The 20,909-nt window shown below is 43.3% G+C and overlaps 1 protein-coding gene across 3 annotated transcripts in view; it reads right to left on the bottom strand.

Annotated features, from left to right (window-relative positions):
- MAPRE2 (microtubule associated protein RP/EB family member 2) overlaps nt 1-20,909 on the bottom strand; it is a 152,994-nt gene that overhangs the window by 69,820 nt on the left and 62,265 nt on the right. For 2 of the 3 annotated variants that reach the window (XM_040984882.1, XM_040984881.1), the window contains one exon: nt 1,156-1,283. The exons of the other annotated variant lie outside the window; for it this stretch is intronic. In XM_040984882.1, the coding sequence (XP_040840816.1) occupies nt 1,156-1,283 (128 nt within the window). The remainder of the gene's footprint in view (nt 1-1,155; nt 1,284-20,909) is intronic. 3 annotated transcript variants of the gene reach the window in all.

Here is a 20,909-nt window from a genome sequence, read left to right as displayed (position 1 = left end):
AGAAATCCTACCTGATTTCAGAGTGACTACTGTTTCCCAAATTCTGATTACGCTGCATGAAATTCTCTTTACGTACAATCGAGTGGGAAAGGGAGCAGTGTGCCCGCCACCACTGCTGCAGCCACAGTGCAGAGCTCCTTTGCAGCCATCTCCCAGGGTTACACAGGAATATAGCTCAGTCATGGCTTCCACTATTCTGTTTCATTTTCACATCGGAGCTAGAGGCAGAAAGGGAACTCTCCTACCCACTCGTTTAAACGAAGAAAATACTGCTTTCCAACACCAGACTATTTCTTTGACAGATACTAGAATTTAAGTATGGCACATTATTTTAAAAACATGGCCCCACTTATTCACTGAAGTTGACCTCAATATGCAATCACTGCAGACCCATTCTGTATCAGACAGGCCCTCTGCAGGCATTCAACCACAAATATAAAATCAAGTCCAGTTCCCAAGAACTCGCATTACCTTGCAGGAAGCAGTAGTCAACCACCTATAACACTGTGCGGCATGTGTATTCTAACAGGGATGGGCACAGCGCTTTGGAAACACAGAGAATACGGGGAATGCTTTACAGAAAGGGTGGCAGGTAAGCTGGGTTTTAAACTATCACAAAAAGAAAGAAGGGGAAATGTCTCTTTAACAAAAGAAGTTCTAAAAAAAAAGTAGTGGACACAACAGAGGAGAAGTCTTCAAGGACCCAGGAGTGCGGGTGGAGGTCGAGAGGAGAGCTGCAGAGGATGAACTAAGATGATGAGTAGGTGGCAGCCACAGCAGAATGGACAGAGCGCCACAAGGAAACTCTGCATCATATCCCGAAGGACCCAGGGCAGGCTAATGTTTTTAAAGGAAAGGTATTATGAGATCTAACCTGTTTAACGAAGGAAGCGTGGCGGCCGACTAGGATGACGGCAAGTGGACATCTGACGAGAAGGCCCTGCAGAGCTTGGCAGAGCCTGTTATCACATACCAGGCGACTCTGTGCTCTTGGATGCTTACCCATGTCTTTCCAAATGTTCTACATTCTTCTCTTTCATTATCAAAATATAATGATATCTTTCCCATCCAAAATATGCAACTTGTGCTTAGTAAAAATCACATTCCACAAGAGAGTAAGCATGTAAGGAAAATATTAAAAAGATAATCTCTTACCTGAACACAGCTGTTCCACTTTTGTGTAGTTTAACGATACTATGTCATTAACCCATGCAATGATGTCATGTCTGCTCATAGTCTCTTGGGTTATCGAGGTAGAATACACGTTGACTGCCATCCCCCAACTAGAAAACAACAAAAAGACTTATTTACCAACAACATAAAAACGAACCCAGATCAGTAAAAGACATTAGTCAAGGTCAGAGTGACTGGCCAAGCTGTAGAGGATACAACAACCTTCTCTGGCTAACTCCTTTAGCGTTTCTGTTTTACATATTTGCCATATGATTAAATTTCATGTATTTTTTCAAGCAGTACCATGCTACACCTTCCCTAAGTAGACTCAAATGTTACTTAGGTTCTGAGGTTCCCAGTTCATAGCACAATTGAGCTTTCTTTTGATTGTAAATCTGTGTGTGATGTTAAAAAGTTACCAGGCCTCTGACAATGCAAACTAGGGTGATCTTTGGTTTTAATTATTTCACAGTAATTTGATTATGAGTACTTGCACATACCAACACTTTGGAATCTGGCCATTTTAACAGATGTGTAGTGGTCACTGCTTTAAACATTTAAACTTGGACGAAATGTGGTAGTTTTCCTAATTTTGCAAAATATATACATAAATACAAATGTATTATAGATGCACATTAATTTTTATTTTGGAAAATTTCAAATTCATGCCAACAGATAAACAGAATAACAATGTTTATTTCTTGTTTTAAACATCTATCACAAGTTGACCAATCTTGTTTAACTTACACTCCCATCAGCTCCCCTTCTGCCAATCCCAGCCCTGGGTCCCTTTAAACCAGATTATTTTCCAGTAAATAGCAGGCATCACATCACTGTATCTACGCTTATTTTAGTGTGAGTCTCTTAAAAAGACACTACAGTCTCCACCTCCTGCATATCATTACACCTGAAAACAAAGATAATCACTCAATATAACTCACTTTGCATTACAATGTCCTAAAGTTTTGTTTCAGTTTGTCTGAATCCAGGTTCAAAAAAGATTGATACACAATAATTTCTTTGACTTGTTCTTTGTGCTTTAGTATCCATAGATTTTTCTCTCTATTTCTAGCCTTTCTGTGCAACTCTTGTTCTTACTGAAGAAGCAGGGTTATCTGGTACAGTTTCCACTGTTTGGATGTTGTATGCTGCATCGCATCCCGCCTGTATGGTTTAACATAATCTGCTCTTGTTTTTCTGCAGACTGGTAATTCCATCTAGAGACCTGATTTGATTCAAGTTCCAACGGGGTGAGGGGCAGTAAAAAGGAAGGGAAGGACCCAAGACAATTTCACACAGCGTTTGAAAGGAAGGTTGTGTGGTGCTGGCATGACTCCGTTCCTCCTGCTGTTGGTCATTGACAGCTGCCTGGATCCCATTACTCATTAGAAATGTCAAGTTGGTGCTCTACTAGGCATCTTGCTTTGTTAGCTGGCGCAATTTTACAAGGAAATTCCCCTTGGAGGTAGAGATCCTCTAAGAAAGGCAGGATATAGTCCCCCCCCGCCACGACCCCCCCCCCCACGCCCCAGTTTTCAAACAATGTGGTAGCTCCCCAATACTCCCTAAGCATGTCCAGTGAGGTCTTTATGAACTCACTGCAGTTTACATCCGATGGCTTAGGCTTTCAAGAACTTTGGAAAGCTGGCTTCTGAGTTCTTTTGACAAGGTCCTAGCAGTCCTTGAAAACTTCCTTACTTTTCTGGTATGACAAGATAATCCAGGTTCAATTTGTCTTTCCCGTCTTATATCCCAAACCAGCCATATATCTAAGGGCTCCTAATTTGTTTTAGTAGCAAACAGACTTGTTGAGACACGGGAGTAATATTTTCAGACATGACCAGATATGGCAGCAAAATCTACAGCTAGTAGGATTTACACAAAACCCTACATATTTAGTCTCATTAAAGCAATAAGGTTTGCTTTGTATTTCAAAGCAAATGAAATGAAGGTTTTATTTCTGAATAATAAATAGCCATTGGCACCCACATCTCTAAGCTTCTGAAAAGTTAAAACAATGTCAGCATTCCAACCTCTCAAAATGTGATTATAACTGCTTTTCTTCATTAAAAGCTTTGAAAATTTTCTAATAACTTCTGTTTCCCTTACTTGTTAAACAAAACCATGTGCTTAAAAAATCAAGCCAATTCTTATCACTTGCATACATTTTATAAATCTTTGCAAGGATGAACAATTCAAAAATTACGACATTTTTGGATGTAATTCTCATATACTAGGCTAGGCATTTGAGTTTTCTTGATAATTCCTTGGTGGGGATGAAAATCTTTTGCATTATAGGCAATGTGTTGATGGTGACTCGTATGTCAAGGCACAGAATTATACAAGATAGTACCAAAACCAACTGAGATGGAAGTCTGGCTCTGGTTGATTCAAAAAATAAGCAGACAAACAAACAAAAAACCTAAGTGCAAAGCAGAAAAGACATCTGTTTTACAAAGATCATCAAGCGAGTCAAAAGAGTTGAAAATGGTCAGCGGATACAGAACAGAAAGTAGTCTACAACAAGAGGCCAGGTCAGTGTGTTAGAACAACTGTGAAAAAAATCCATGAGATGTGCTAGCATTGTGGCCTAGCACGTAACGCTGCTGCCAACAATACTGACATCAGAGAGGAGTGCTGGTTGGAGACCTGGCTGCTCTACTCCCAGAGTACTCCCTGCTAATGGCGTGAGAGCAATGGAAGATGGTCTGAGTGCTAGAGTTCCTCCACCCACGTGGGCTACCCTGAAGAAGCTCCTGGCTCCAGCCTGGCGCAGCCCATCCCAGCTATCACAGCCATCGAGGAGTGAACCAGCAGGTGGATCAGATCTCTCACTCTATCTGTCCTCCTTTCTCTCTGCAACTCTGCCTTTCATATAATAATTTTTAAAATCTTTAAAAAAAAAATCCACGAGAACAAGGAAGCAGGTCATTTGCTGCTCCTGGTCAATGAATCACACTTCCCTCTACTCTTTACTGATAAGGTTAAGCTCCTTCACAGGCTTGCCGCTTACAGTACAAAGGCCAGTAAAGGCACTATCTGCTCATGCAGAAGCCCAGGTCAACAATGAAAAGAGCCCCTCACTTGAGCTTTAGAAAACCTCTGGTTAATCAGTTACTAGTCTCACCTCTCTAACCTTGGGTGCCCTTTCTCTCACACAACTGCACTCCCCAGAACCAGGCAGGTAGAGCAACCATGAAGTTAAAGCATTTGTGGGAAACCTCCACTAGAAGACAGACCAAGAGAAAGGGTGAACCAACAAAGGCCAAGGTTATTTTTAATGTGTTCTAATTGAAACAGTGATAACTGCTTAAATGAATATTTAATATTGAGGGCCTGACATGATGGCTCAATTGGCTAGCCCTATCTATTTCAAGTGCCAGAATGCCTTGTGGACACCAGTTCGCGTCCCAGCTGCTCCATTTCCCATCCAGCTCCCTGCTGGTGGCCTGTGAAAGCAATAGGGGATGGCCCCAAGCCTTGGGACTCTGCACTCACGTGGGAGACCTGGAGTAAGCTCCTGGCTCCTGGCTTCAGACTGGCTCGGCCCTGGCTGTGATGGCTATTTGGGGAGTGAAACAGAGGATGGAAGATCTTTCTATTTCTCCTTCTCTCTGTAAATCTGTCTTTCCAATAAAAATATATAAATCTTCAAGAAAAGAATTCAATGTTGACTTCAACTTCATAACATCAGAATCAATGGAGCTATTCTGTTAATCATCCATGGCGACTGAAATTTTCTCATCCCTATCTTTCTTTCCAAATTTTAGCATGGATACTTCTAACCCACAGTGGTGCTTTGTTAGACCCTAGCCAAGCATGCCAGGACTTGTGACTTGAGAGCTCTGGTCTGGACTCCCTGACCATGGAAGTGGAAGTGGCAGTCTGAACCTTCACGAAGCCAGAGAATGGTGAACACAGAAAAGGAATTCTACTCCTGCTGTGTCCCTCAGCCTTTGCCCTTCCCAATTCCTTCACATTCAGTGCAAACATCCAATCCTACATCATCCAAGAGACTAAAAACATTTCCAGGAGAAAGTTTACATTTTTAAAAATTATATTATATCCAAGTGAGAGGATCTCAAAGTAGATCTGGGCCTCTAAACAGCACAAGATTTTTATACTTTCGTGTGTCTGAGTCCACAGGATCGTATAAAGGCCAAGACACCTGGCCCTGCCTTATCTGCAGAATGATGTGTGGGTTACGCAAGTTGTTTTCACATCAGCCCAGACTCAAAGTGATCCTGTGCTTACATTTCAAGCCTTGAAAAACCCAAGCAGATGCTTGACAGAATCAGGAATTATATTCTTTCCATACAAAAGTGGATGCTCAAGGTGGTACAGGTCACGTTCCCCAGGAACTGGAAGTCAAACACACAATCCAGGACTCCTAGCCCTTGAGGAGCCTGCCAAACACATGAACGAATTATTCCACTGATGATAGAAATGTGTAGCAATTCAAAACTAAAATTTGAAAGTTTACTGAGTGATTTCCCGAGACTCCTAGAGGGTAAATGGCTATGAGAAGTGAGGCTGCACCAAATGCTTCTGAACAAAGAGCCAAAGCACCGTGTGGGGCAGGTCTTCCTGTGAGCACCTTTAGCATGACCATCGCAGGCCAACAGCCTGTTCTCAGAGAGGCTGCCAGCTGGACCCAGGGGCCTGGCGCTTCCCCTCGTGCCATCATCGCAGAGAGGGAGACCAAAGCACTGGCCCCAAGTTGTCAGATTCTTAACCAATCACTGGTTTAAGACTCATGAAAGTGAGAACTAAGAAAGTAGAAGAGAAATGAGTGTTCTGGCCTCAAAGCTCTGGGCGTGACATCTACCTATCTTTCTTTCACTTTTTATGAACTTATTTTATTGATTTAAAACAGCAGGAAGAGCGAGGGGGAGGGAAAGAAGGAAAGGAGGCACAAGAGAGGGAAGGAGGAGTAGGAAAAGAGAGGAAGGCAGAGAGAGGGAGGGAAGGAGGGAGGGAGGAAGAGAAGGAAGGAAGGAAGGAAGGAAGGAAGGAAGGAAGGAAGGAAGGAAGGAAGAAGGAAACAGAGAAGTGAAAGAGAAAGAGAGAAAGTGAGAAAGAGAAACAGAGAAGTGAGGGAGAGAAATGCAGATTTTGCTCCCATCTGCTGGTTCACTCTCCAGATACCCACAGTATCCAGGACTGGGCCAGACTGCAACCAGGAGCCCCAAACTCAGTCTCCCATATGGGTGGCAAAACTCAAGTACTTGAGCCATCATCTGTTGCCTCCCAGGGTGCACAACAGTGAATCTGACACTTGAACCCAAGCGTTCTGATGAGGTATACCAAACAGCATCTTAAACACTATACCACATGCCTGTGCCTATATTATTATTTGAATTTTACTTATGGGAAGCATACAAATACACAAATAAACAACAATCTCTCCAAGCCAAGGGCTGATCCTGGCTCATGTGTGAATAGTGAGCGTCACACACTGACTTCAGGAAAAGCACAGCCTGGGGCTGGGAGCCAGGGTGTGCATTTTGTTCAGAGTCATCTTGTATTCAGCACTTGGCAGTGGTGCTGGGTGGAGAGGCACAGCAAGTTTCTGCTCTGCAAGTTACTGAGCTATACAAATTAGACACTGAATTTTTGCTTACTAAAACAAATGGAATTTCTGGTGAGTCAATGAGATTTGAGTTAGTTTTCTAAGCAAAGCCTGCGTAAAGCCTTGGCAAGTCCCAAACTGTGGAAACCAAAATATGACTCCATCATCTTAACAGTTATGGGCCTAGAACACAATTAGAAAACACTTTACAGTTTTGCTCAAGAACAAATTGGGGCAAAGTCTGTGTATTTCTACAAAGGAGGCATGGTCTCTTTCAAGTTGGACAGATGTGTAAAATGTCACTGCTAGCATTCTGTATATTAACCAAAATTATTTCTTGCGTAATTTATTCTGCGTCCCTGCCCCACCCCACCCCACCCCTGCACACACGCAGACTATCACAGCCCTGTTCTGGGGGAAGGCACTACTTCCCCTCCTCTTCTCCCTTAATTCCATCACCGACCATTCTTTTGGAAAGAAAACATGGTGCAGCTCTACCTGGCTCCCAGCATGACTCATACCGGGTCAGGTGAACCAGATCCCAGCCCTTCATATGTCTCGACACAAGGAGCAAGGCTTAGAAATCAACCTCAGGAATGAGGTATTTGGATTTGATTTCAATTTTTTAAATACTGAAGTCCGACATTGCCAGGCTTTCCACCTACAGAAGAACAGCTCTTGGAGGTTGGCTGACCTCTGCGCTCTGAAGGAGGCCCCGTGTCCCGGAAGCCCCCAAACTCATTTTGGGGCCAACTTTTGGGTTTAGATTACCTTCTTTATGTTATCCTCTCTGGGAGTGCACCTTCAATTGAAAACTTAATGTTCAATATAAAGTGTTCTGAAAACTCAACCTACTCCATGATGATATTCCCTGATGATACGCCATGATATCAACTACATCTATGTTTGTGACTGTCTTCTTCCTCTCTTGTAACAATCTTTACTTTCAATATTTCTCCATTGCTGGAGAAATAATCCACACATCTCCAACAGTGTAAGATTAAACACACACAATGCACTCCTCACTCAGTTTCACATAAATGAAACAAGGAACAGACTAGAACAAGAAGTCCAAGTGAAAATGGTGTTTTCTTTTATCAGAGAATTTTATTTCTTCGAGTTTGGATACAACGATTCTGGAAGCCCTTATAAAAATCTGTAATTGGGTTGGTTTCTCTCACTTGCATTTAAAAGTTCATCACTTCCCTGGAGCTGATGTGACGGGTCCTTTCCAGGTATCTGAGCAGAAGTGAGGTGGTCCATTTCTCAATGTATGCCAAGTGTGAGAAGCACCTGGAATCCATAAGGACTTGTTGTTGTTTGTTTACCAATCACTGTACTCCACTCGGTTCAAGTCAATTTCCATTTCACAGAATGTTCTCTGGCTAAGGTTTTTAGGACAGTTAAAATTGAGCTGTTCCCACATACCAGATAAAGGGAAGTATGTTGTTTTAAATGCTTTCAAGGTACACTGCTCAGAATTTTCTTAGTGTATTATTCTAACAGAAATAATCATTTGGCAAACAGTTCTCTGTATCCACAAATATTTTAAGATTTTAAGGGAGATTTACCAGTCACTGATATAACATTTCCCTCTCTTCCAGGGGGGTCAGCTTCCTAAAATAAACCATAAATCCAAGAAAAAAAAATGTACATTCATGGTCACAGATTAACAACGGAGCCAAAGGAGAAAATCTCAAAGCTGTTCCCAGAGACCATGTCTGCTCGAGGGGATGGTTACGCACGTGGGAACGAAGCGAGCACGTCTTCCTCTGGCAAGCCCTATAACAACACAGAGAGCTCTGCCCGTGAGCCAAGGCTGCGTCCTGGCGCCCACCAAACAAAGGCTCATGTGAAAAACCCCACGGCTACCCCTCCTAATGAACTGGGCATCCATAGGGAGTGGTGGTGAAAATGTGTCCCCTGAACCAGAAACTTCGCTGCTTTTCAGCTGCGCATAATTCATTCTTTAGATTCACAACCATGAGGGACAGCGTTTAAGCACTGCAGTGGGGACAGAATCCCGTCCGGCCGTGCTCTATTCATCACTCTCTCTTTAGTGGTGACCTGTGTGCAGGGGGCAGCAAGGGAGGAATATTTATTTGTACAGGGAGATGAGGAAGGAGCGTGGAGGGAGTCCTAGGGTGGAGGCAAACCTTAAGGTGACTTCGCGGTGGAGAGAGGTTTCTGAAGTGAGTGTGTTGTGTGCAAAATCAGATACTAAGCTGTGGTTTCCCCCGTGAGCTAAGTGGTGTATGCATAGATTCTAAGCTGGGATGGAATTTAGGAGGTCACAGTTTGTCCGTGAGTAATGACACAGGTAAGTTGCTGCAGGCAGACTCACATCTGGTTTACACTGGCAGGGATCTAGGACTGCGTGGGGTGAAACAGACAAGGCGGCCTCCACCAGGACGGGCTCCTAGGACACCAGAGGTCTCAGCGTGGCACCAACTGTCCTTGAGGCTAATGGAGCAGCAGTGCGATGCTGCCCACAGGACAAAAAGTTTGAGGGAAATGGAGATAGCAGGATATTTTGGTGCACAAAATGTTTGAAATTCATTCCTTGTTTCTTTGCAATATTCATTTTCATGAACTTCTTGAAGATTCATTGTGTTTTTCATTGAGATACTGACATTGAAATATACTACTTTACCCTACAAAATTAGGCATTCATAATTTACAACTACGTAAGAAAACCAATATGAGCTACTCTCATGCTAGGCTGCTTCTAGACACATCCGGAAAACACAGGTCACAACAGAGGGTCACGTTGCCTGTTAACTATTCTACATGTTTTTAGGCTGCTGGCCCTGCAATATTCAGCTACATTTCATTGTCAACCACTGCTTAGCAGAATGCTTTCAACGGGTACAAAGTTCCATGTTTTCTGGTCATGAGAACAAATTCCGGTTTCTGCTCAAAACCACCATCTCTCAGAGAGCATGAACAGAAAAATTACACTCTTTCAGGATGCCAACTTCCTTTTCCCAATAACTATCACTATTTAAAACATTTATTCTTCCATTTCGTCTGAAGAGCAGAGTCGGAGTGCTCCCTTATCTGAGGGTTTGCTGCCCGAATGCCCACAACTCCCCAGGTAGGACTGAAGCTGGGAACAGGGAACATAACGAGGTCTTCTACATGGGTGGCAACGGTTGAACCACCTACGCCACTGCTACTGCCTGCCTGCTCAGCATCAGCAGGGAGCAGGAGTCAGAAGGAGAGCCAGGATTTGAACCCAGGCATTCCAATACTATTGTCATCCAGACTGATGACAACATCTTAGCTACTACTTGAATGCAATCCCACCCCCAATAATTTTCAAAGCAGATTAGCTCTTTCTTGTCATGTCGTTAGCATTCTATGCACCATTTTAAAAAAGAATATTTTTCCATAATCTGCTTTGAAAATCTACTCCTTTGTAGCAGCCTGACTGTTGCCAGCATCAGCCTCATCAAACACCGTTCCTTAGTGGTCAGCATGTATCTAGCCCTTCAGCTACCCATCTGCACTGAAACTGGGAGAAAGAGTGAAGCTTTCAAAATGGCACAGAGCTGGGATTTTGTTTGTTTTTAAACTCAGAAACATCATTAAGAGCTACAACCCTGAAGCAAATTTAAATGTGGTTCTTACTCTAGAAACAAAAATTTTTGAAACTATCGTGTGGATATGAATCAAGTGAATAAAATGACAGTAACACACTCACATACACAGCATACGTTTCTTCATATGGTGAGGCACACAGCTGATAATGGCAGATCATATTTGTTTAAATGTCCATCTGCTCCAAGCAGTGGGTGGCTTTGTCCCTGCTCTGAAAATAACTTCAATGACCCAGAGCTTGTTCCCATGCCACAAGGCTTGGCAGGTCTCTTCAGGGCACCAACTTGCACTCAGCAGCTGCCCTCCTTCCCTTGGCTCCTTGAACATCCACTCCCTCTTGAGCATATGCCTTCTGTTTACTTTCCCAGCCCTATTTGGCCTCATTCCTTCTCACTGCAACCTTCAGATTCTCCCATGATCCCAATCTGGCCTACTGTTTCATCAATCCATCCACCCACCAATCCAGCATGGCTCCTGGTCAACATTTCAGGACCTAGATGCTATTGGTACCAAGATGGGTGGCCAAGTTCAGTCATTAAGCCACTCTGCAGAACATCAGGTGCATAAGCTAGAATGGAAGTATGGCAATCAGATAAATGCTTTGCTACTGTCCTGTGTGCACTCACTCTGCAGTGCAGTGCCCCCACCTCCTGCTCTTTTGTTGTTATTCTTTTGCCCCCTATTGGGAGTGCAAGTTCCTCCCCAGGCGCTCACTATCATCAGGGCTGCCTTCTCTAAACTGTCACATAAGAAAAAAAAAAAAAAAAGAAAGACAGGTGGCAGCCTCCAGGTTAACCCTGGGGATGAGCGAGGTTCAGATCCTTCTGCAGGTGGAGAGATGTCTGTTTCTGGGCCTTGGCATTGCTGGCTGCATCTCCTGATGCCAATGTCATCTGCAGGTCCTCCCTGTACACCCGCTAGCAGGACCTCCCCCGTCACTTCCTCAGCATGCTGTTCTTCGCTCCGGACACTAGCAGCGTCTGGAAGCATCCTGCTTGTTTATTTCCTGCCCATCTCTTCCTATCCAGGCATGCAAGTGTTGTGAAAGTAAGCAGTTAATGGAATGGAGTTTTTGTTTACAGCTGTATTTCCTGTGTCTGGGACAGTGAGTGACACAGTAAGTCAATGTTGAATGAATGTGTTTACAGAAGCAGAAGACACAAAGTGCTCACAATCACACTAGATAGGCAGCTGTCAATATCTGCTCCTATGTAAAACTGCCAAGGAGGGAATGAATGAGGGTTGAGCGGATTCAAGGATTTTTCTCTTCCTTGTGAGAAAAGAGAGAAAAAAGAGAAAAGAAATATGCTGTCCTGCACGCCTGAAATGATATGAAAATCTCATTTAGTTGGATTGCAGTTTTATGATCACTCTAGGCCCGGGTCAGGGGCACCAGCATCTGGTTCCAGAGGGACATAAACTGGTTGGGTAAACTTACAAGTGCCTTCAGGGTTGTGGTCTTGTTTTCTTCACTGGCAAAATAAAAAAACTAGTTGAGATGATAGAATAACCAGTATTTACTGAGAATTCTCCACTTGCCCATTTTAAGAGCAGGCAGTTAACATAACACTTGTTTTCCAGTCGTCACAATGCCACAGGACAAGTTCTCCTACTCTGTCACTTTGCAGGGAAAGACGCAGGCTCACACTTGCCCAGGCGTGGCGGGGCATTTGGGATCTGGACGCAGGACTGACTCCAGGATTCTAACTTCACCAAATCTCCCACTTCCTGCAACACCCCACTGCCCAGCTCTGAGTCTTCATTTTGCCATGAAGAGTTGGGACAAAGAAGGTCGAGTGGGGGGACACTAAATGAGCACACAGCTACAGGCTTCAACCAAACCATTTCTCCTCATTTCACTGTAACCAACCACCACTCTTCAGTTTTACTTTGAAGCAAGATGCTTTTTCTAATGTAAGGGTCCCCAACGAAGAGCGTGAAATGTAGAGCTTTTGGTGATTGGTTTAGAGCTGGCAGTGATTTTTGATTGGAAAAGCTGCTGGCTGAAACATACAAGCCATACTAATATTTTAGGAATCATGTCATTTTACCTTATGTGTTAGCAAATATTTTGCAGTGAAGTATTTCAATTTTCTTTTTGTGGGAGATTAGTCAACATGGAAAAAGATTATATACATTAATTGTAATGTTTTTCAAAGCTAATGAAAGAACTGAGCTACTATCATGAGAGTATGTATTATGAAAAATATATTTCTTTTTAAAATTTCTTTATGTTTGACAATCTTTACATGGTTAATTAGGGCACAAAGGTTCACGGGCAACGATTTATGCACATTCTTTTTTTTTTTTTTATCTGCGGTAAAAGGGGAGATAGGGGAGAAACAACACCCAGTCTCCCATCCATCCCAGGTCCCCGATGTGGGGCATGCTCCAAAATAAATAAGTAAGTAAGTAAGTAAATAAAATCTCTTGGTATTTCATTCTTAGAGACTGGTGCCTGCCCAAAGGTAGGTATTTATATTATGCTACAATTAGTTTTTTAAGCTCATGAAAATATACTAAAAAGGAAATGAAGTACCAAAAAAACGAAGTCTATTAATGGAATGAGGGAAGTACAGGTCAACATAAAAAATGCAACCGGGCATGTGACTCCAAATGGGGAACATGAAGCCATCCACATCCCCTAGCTTATTTTCACCCATCAATTCTTCTTGATTCTTTTCACAGTCCACTAAGATACGGGATCAAAAATAGAAAACTTCAGAGTGGGATATAGCATCACATTAAATTTCTTAAGTCTTGCCTTTCGTTGGTAGGATACAGATCAACTTCTACATCAAAGCCCCACTCCAACCCCACAGAACACCCTACAAATTACATGGAAGATGGGCTCTCTCTTGCACTCTAGGGAACAGCAAATCAGCAAATGGAAATTTTGATCTTTTCCATCACTGAGCTAAGCTGACTGATGTTCAGTCGAGTTGGTACAGCTGTGGGGCAACACCATCAAAAGGAGGAGCATTGTTTTATTTCTGGGTTCCTAGGGCATGGTCCCTAAAGCTTCCTTTCCCAGATTACATGATTCATCCTAGCAAAGAAATGGATTTCCCCATCTCTTCCTACAATTCTGTCTGGATCATTCCCCGTCTCCATTTTCCCGGTACTTGTTTGAGCAATCAGATACCGTCTTGTGCACTGGAATAGAAGAGCAGTTTTGATGATTTTCCTATAAATCACTACTTATTTGCCACTTATTTGAAGAACAGACTTTTGTATCCGAATACTCAGTAGCACCTGATAAAAGTCAGTTGACACACACAGAGAAAGACAGAAAGAGAAGAGTCTTAACCTGAAGGACCTCTGCCCTCTTCAATGCCTTTTTATATGCGAATTATTGAAACTCTTCTAGCGTAAGTGTAAAAACTACAGTTGTCAATGGGAGGCTGAAGGAATCGAACATCTGAATAAAATGTGGGTAATAATTGTTTCATGTTCAGACTGAATCGGGTAGAGAATTAAGAGAGGTAAGATCTTTGGGTTTAAAGGCAGTGGAAGATCAGAAAGTTCCTTTAGATTCCACAATTGCATGGCATGAAGCTAACAGGAGTAAAGGAAATAAATTAATTTGGTATTGTTATGGGAGATTAGCAGTCGCCACTAAATCTAGAATTCTTTTTAAAAACTGGGATACTTACAGACAAGAATGCTAACTAATAACAAAAATCCCAAGATAATTAAAAGGAAGGAAACTGCTTATGAAAATACCTGATAAACCATTTGATCACATAACCAAGGATGTTACTGCAGTTAAAAATATCTAAAAATAAAAGGGTAAGTGAATACAGTTAGTTTCATAGTGGACTGGTTTGTTACAAGCTACCTGGTATTGGAGCCAATTTAAACAGATGAAATTTACAGAGTTGGCAAACTGCCCCGCCCTAATCTCACCACCTATATTAGTTTCTGCATTTCTAAGGCTAATGTGACTTAGAGACTTTAAAATATGTAAAAACAAAATAGGTCTGAACTCAGCAATTGAGTCATGATGCTAGTTTTCTGCATTTTTGGCTTTCCAAACTAAAACCAAAGACCTGATGTCCTGCAGACTCAACGTCACAATGACCCGTTTTACTTTACCTCGTTAACACGTTTAACACCAAAACCCTTAACACTCTAAAAATATGGACTCATTACATACACTTAAAAAGGATTAATCTTATTATGGTTTGAGGAAGTAAATAGACAACAAACTTGAGGTAGGATACTACTAAAAAGAAAACTCGTTTTTTTAAAAGATGCTAAAATGTTTTCATTTTCAAAACCAGATTTTTACATTAAAAATCAATACATTTTTATTCTCGAAAAAGGAGAAAACACAGATTGAAAAGTAAAATAACAACCATTCCATCAGACATTTGCATCACTCATACTCATATCTTCCTAAGCCTCGTTTTTGTATGCAGACGTGGGAAGGATTTTGTGTGTGCATTTTTTATATACACAGTTAGAAAAATGGGCACACACAGAGAGCACTGAGCAGAATTCTCCCCAAATTATGTCCTCTTGGAACGTTTCCTATTACTCTGAAGTATTGTCTTTGCAGACAGTAAGTACTTAAGGCAAGGTTATTCTGCATTAGGTTGAGCCCTAAATCCAATGAAAAAAAAAAAAGTGGGGTTGAAGATGCCTGAGTACAACAGGCAGAGTTTGGAGAGATGAAAGCGCGAGCCAAGGCGGGAAAAGAGGAGGACGGATCCATCCCGGGGCTTTCAGAGGGACATGGTGCTGCCCACGCCTGGACTTCGGACGCGCAGCCTTTACAGCTAGGAGAGGATGAAGGATCAGCTGCTCAATGTGGTCATTTGTTCTGGAAGCCCTAAGAAATTCAGAAACAGTGCCTGTGTGCTTTTGTCATAAACAGGTTGTTGGTTTTCCTTATCTTTTTCACAGGTAATATCTGCATTACATTTAATTGTATGGACATACCACAATCTACTCAATTCCAGAATTTTATTTTACTTATGTATCTAGATGGAAGGGAGGAGTATGGTAGACAAAGACATCCCATCTGATGATTCACTCCCCAAATGCACACAAAAAGGTGGAGCCAGGAACAAGGAGCTGTATCCGGGTTTCCCACATGGGGTAGCAGGAACCCGATTACATAGGCTATGAGCTGGTGCTTCTCAGGAACATTGGCAGAAATCTAGACTCAGTCCCACAGGCTCTGTCACATGATGCAGGCATCCCAGGCAGCGGGTTAACCCACTGGGCTACAATGCCCATGATCAGAATCTTATTTCAACAAGTTTTAATTCCCAGAACTTTTGGTTACTTTCTTGTTCTTTTTAAAAATTAATACTTATTTCAATCTAATAGAACCAGCGGTCACTTACATGCTAACAATGACCAAATCATCATCAGTGAACAAAGACATCATTTTTTCCAAACTATAATTACTTAGGATGTAATTTTTTTTTTGAGGGGAGGAGGTCAGTAGTTTGCACGTTCGAATCCTAAAAAATCAAAGGAACACCACTAGCCTTTGCTCCTTAGTTACAGCAAAGGAAGCAGGTGATCCTCTTGTTGTTATTCTTTTTAAAACAGCCATGTCCTTGGGCCATCATAAACTAAGGGAATCACAGGATGTCCTGTCTAATAGTATTTGGCTTCCTTTATGGAACAACAGCAATTAAAGCGAAAGAACAGTTTGAATTCTCAAATAACTCTTGAGTGGTAGTGCTGAGTTCAGTACGAGCCAGAACACAAACAAATGACCACCCTTCCACATCCCTGATGGCCAGAGATGGCTGCGAGGAGGAGCGGGAACTCCCCTGAGACCTGGCTTGATGGCTCTGGAAATCCTACGTGAAACCACAAGTGAACTTGTACTTCACAGTTATCTATGGGTTTCAAGTTGGATGTGGCTAACACATTGGGTTTGAGGTGGACAGAACTCTGACAAGCTCTGCCCTTAGGGGGTTTTTGCCTTCTGGTTTCTAAATGCCATAGGGGTGGTATGTCTTTAGGAGTTTAAGAGAGGTCAGAGGCTAAACCAGCACAACAGCCAAGTTAGAGTAGGGCTGCTGTGAGAGAGTTGAGGTACACTCACCAAGGATAAAAGAGGGAGTGCCCAATACTTTAAAACTATTTGAGTGCAACTGGGAAAGCAGGCAAATTGTTCTTGCGGCCTGTAAAGAAGCAATCATCCCTACCTGCACTTTCACCCTAAACTAGCAGTGGCGCTTTCCCTGCAGTACGAAGGAGACAATGCAAGGAAAGTCCCCGCACAAGCACAGGCTCCAGCACATCACTAAACGAGCACCTCCTTTCCAGGAAAGCTCCAAGGAAAAATCAAGCTCCCAGATCCGACATTTTCCTGTGAAATGTTCAAAGCAGACTTAGGGTGTTTTCTTTTGCCCTTCAAGTGAAGTAACTTCTCCATTGGAACTTTGCAGTCTATTGTAATAGATGTAACATGTACTAGCTCGGGATGGATTATTCAGATGGCTGGTATAAAGGGCACTGGAGGCCAAGAGGAGGTAGAAACAACTACTGTTTGCTCCCAGGGGTTTACATTCAGGTTAAGGATGCAAGACCAAGGTACACTAAAGCCTAAATCAAGACTATGTTACAGTATCATCTTACAGCCAAACTTTCAAAAGGGAACTTTTTAAATGGGCAAGAGCTTCAAACATTCCACTAAAGAAGATAAAGAAATAGTCAATAAGCACTTGAGAAGATTTGCAGAATTACTAGTCCTCAGGAGCATAGACCCTGGCTCAAGTTCCTGCTGTACTTCAAGTCTGGCTTCCTGGGAGGCAGCAGCTGCTGGCTTAAGTACATGGATCCTGCCACTCGGGTGAGAACTGGATTCAGTTTCAGGTTCTTCGTTTGGACCTGCCCTGGCCTCAGTCGTGCTCGTCTGGGAATGAATCAGTGGATGGAATCTCTCTCTTCCTTACTTTTGCCTTTCAAATAAATGAAAATTATTTTTTTTAAGTGAAAAAAAGTAAAATGACCTTCTAAGATGGTCTGCATTTAAACAACTGATCATTGCTAGCACTGCCAAGGATGTGAAATAACGGAAACCCTCACACTGCGCAGGCATATAAAGCAGCCCAGTCACTTTGGACAAGAGTTCGCAGTTTCTTAAAAAGTGAAACGAACACCAACATTCAACCCAGTCATTCCACTCCCGGGCGTTTATGTCGGCACAGATGAAAATAACTGTTACCAAAAAGATCTGTCCATGAATATTCATAGAAACTTTTCTAATAATTGCAAAAAAAAAAAAACAAACAAATCCTGAAAAACACCCAAATGCTCATCAAATGGTGAATGGATAAACAAAATACAAAATTCTTTTGAAGCAGTACTACTCAGTGATAGAGTAACGCAACTGCTGACAGACCCAATAAGAACAAGTATCAAACTCCTGAGACCGAGCACACAGACGTCAGAGTGCCATCTGCATGATTCCAGCTACACAGAGTGCAATGTCATCTGTGGGGACAGAGAGCAGATGAGTGGTTCCTGGGGCCAGGGGTAGAGGGAAAACGGTGTGCATAGGACACAAGGAATCTTTTGGGTGTGGATGATAATGTTTTGTATCTTGACTGCCATGATGGCTCAGGGGCGTGTGCAATCAAAACTGCATACCATGCTTTCTGCAGATGCAGTACACTGTGTATAAATCAGTGCTTAATACAGCTACTAAGGGAGAAAAGGTTATGTTGTAAATGTTTCACTCCAGATTCAACATGGACATTTAATAGACGCCTGCCATGTGCTAAGCATTGTACCAGATCGCTAAGCCAGAAAGAACACAGAACATTACAATGACAGGGTAAAGAGAAGGTGGAAACAATCAGCAATGATGCTGATACGGAAGGTGCTGCTGCTGACATCTGGGGAGTAAAACAGCAGGTGCAAGATCCCTGTGTCTCTGACTCCCTGGCGGTCACTCTGCATTTCGAATAAACAAAGGCGCCAGAATTGCGGAGCAGTGGAATAAGCCATTCCTGAGATGGTAGCATCCCACCTGGGAGTGTTGGTTTGAGGCCCAGCTGTTCTGCTTTCCAATCTAGCTGCCTGCTAATATGCCCAGGAAGGCAGCGGGAAGACGGTCCAAGCATTTAGAACCCTGCAAACCATGTGCTAAACTTCTGATGGAGTTCCTGCCTCCCGATTTCCGTCTGGTCCAGTCATTCGGGAAGTGAACCAGGAAGCATAAGGTCTCTTTTTACTGTGTTTCCTCCCTCGCCCTCACTCTACTACGGCTCTGCCTTCAAATAAATGAAACAAATTTCTAAATAACAAAAATAAATCTTTTTCAAAAAGAATCTTGTGAAGCTGACACTGTTATTACTTCCATATGTACAGGAGGAAAGTCAGGCTCAGAGAGGCTGGAACATTGCCCTGAAGCACAGAATCAGAAAATGGGGGGAGCTGGCGGAGAAAACGAGTCCCGCCCTAGCCAAGCTTTGCCCACTCCACCTCACTGCTTTTCCAAGAAGTACCCATTGCTGGACAACTGGAGAACCTCCGTCAGTCCTAAGATGGAGTGGGGCAGCAGGTGTGGCATGGTCAAGGCCATCTTTTCCATCTGGAAACAGCAATATAGGCTACAAATAGGTTTGTGCTGATACGTCCAAGTCGGTGTGGTGCCAATGCTCTGTGCAAGTCAGAAATCCCAGGAGGAGCACAAGCAGCTTCCCAGACACCAGACGTGCTTCTCAACTGAGTGTGGAGTGCAGGACCTGCTCAGAGATCTGGGGAGCCCTGAAGACTCCAGGTCCACTCAGGCTCACGGGACGCTCCTCCTCTCTCCTCGTGGAGACCAGGGCTGCAGGCACCTGTACTGAGAAGCAGAGACTCACCGAGGGACCCATCTGTCTCCACGCGGCATGTGCCTCCCACACACCCCAAACTCCAGGGACCCTGGTTTCCTCCTGCTCACAAGCTTCTTTATTTCAAGGGTGCTGACAGCAGGCGAGGCCCCATAGCAAGGAGGATAATGTATTCAAAGCTTTCCCTGCCTTTGTTTCTTAATTGCTTAGTCTCCCTGGGGTTCACCCAGACTGTGTGTGTGTGCGCGCAGGGCTGGGGTTGGGGTTTGACTGCTTGAGCAGAGAGGCAGGGAGAAATGCAGATGGCTCCGTCCTAGGTCCCGCAGGAGGGTAACAGGAAGGCCAGAACATGCACCATGACTTCCTCAAGGTGACAGCACAGGCTACGCTGGGACACATGGAGGACTGAAGCCAGGGCCCAGCACAGTGCCTGACAAACGTCAGATGCTCAATCAGAGAGAAATAAAAATGCAAAGAGCATACTGAAACATAATCCTCACAGTGAATTGCTCTGCAGTTGGCGTGAGATTCACGGAGCATACTAAGCAGACTGGACATAGCAGAAAACAACAAGGCAAGGCAGCTCCGACGCACTCCAGAGAAAATGAAACAAGATCCGGACTGTGCCTGCTACGGGCGCAACCTCCCAGGGCAAAGCCGGGCACGCGCTGCTGGAGCAGGACTGCTCTGTGACCGCCCAGGTTTACGAATGGCACCACGCTTAATATCATCCAGGTTACATCACTGACTTCACCAACATTTACATATTCCAACATGTAAAACTCCACCTGTTAAAATGCCAACTCAACTTTTTTAGAATCTTGGCTATTCAAATGTGAAATGAAACATTATTGATTGACTTGGTTGCAATAAAAAAAAACATAAAAGGTACCTAGTGACTAATCTATCCAGTTCCCATGGTTATGAATTTGTATCCTTTTCGTTTCTCCATGTATATCAATGAAGCATGAACAAACAGTGGGACTTCCCTCAGTGCTGACATACAGGTTAAGATACTGCACCATTTTCAACAGACTGCTGACCAATATGCATATTATAAACACTGAAGGATTCATGGCTAAACCTCTCAGCTTTTCTCTAAGAAACTTTTTCTGTAAGCTTTCTCTGCCACAAAGGTTACCTGACAATGCTTAAAGTGGTGCCTCAAGGTCACGTTCATAAAATATACACAGAAGTCATGGGAGGGGAGACAAACACATTCAAACAATTTTTACTGACACGCTTCATTTCTGAAGGCTTCTGAAAATGACAGGAGTGCTAATTTTGTCCTTACCAGCTTCCGGCACAATAATCACCTAACTACTTTTACGAAGACAACTCTGGGGATGCATCTAAACCAACAACTGCCATCCTCCGAAACAGACCTGGGAAGTCCTTGGGGGCACCTCTGGCATCCCCAGCCCTCTGCCTGTCCCCAGGAATGCTCTCTACGCCGCTGCCCAGGCCTCTGCAGGCTCCCTCGTGGAGGGGCGGTGTGTTCTCTGTACTCATATTCCCAGGATCCAGCATGCAGGTTGGCACACTAAACAACTCAGGAAGCCTGCTGAGCAAAGGACTCGGGCTCAAATTTTAACACAGTGATAACGGCGTAATGTTCAAGAGTGGGCACTTAAAAATTATCGTTTTTTAAAATGAATTTATGATTTACTGGATAGTCAGAGGAGGACAGACAGAAAGTCTTCCATCAGCTGATTCACTCCACAAGTGGCCATAACGGTCAGAGCTAT

This window comes from Ochotona curzoniae, unplaced genomic scaffold (genome assembly GCF_017591425.1).
Source record: "Ochotona curzoniae isolate NIBS_2020 unplaced genomic scaffold, NIBS_Ocur_1.0 contig_43, whole genome shotgun sequence".
Taxonomy (NCBI): Eukaryota; Metazoa; Chordata; class Mammalia; order Lagomorpha; family Ochotonidae; genus Ochotona; species Ochotona curzoniae.
The sequence above is the reverse complement of the archived record's forward strand: the minus strand, read 5'-3'. Positions and strand labels throughout refer to the sequence as shown.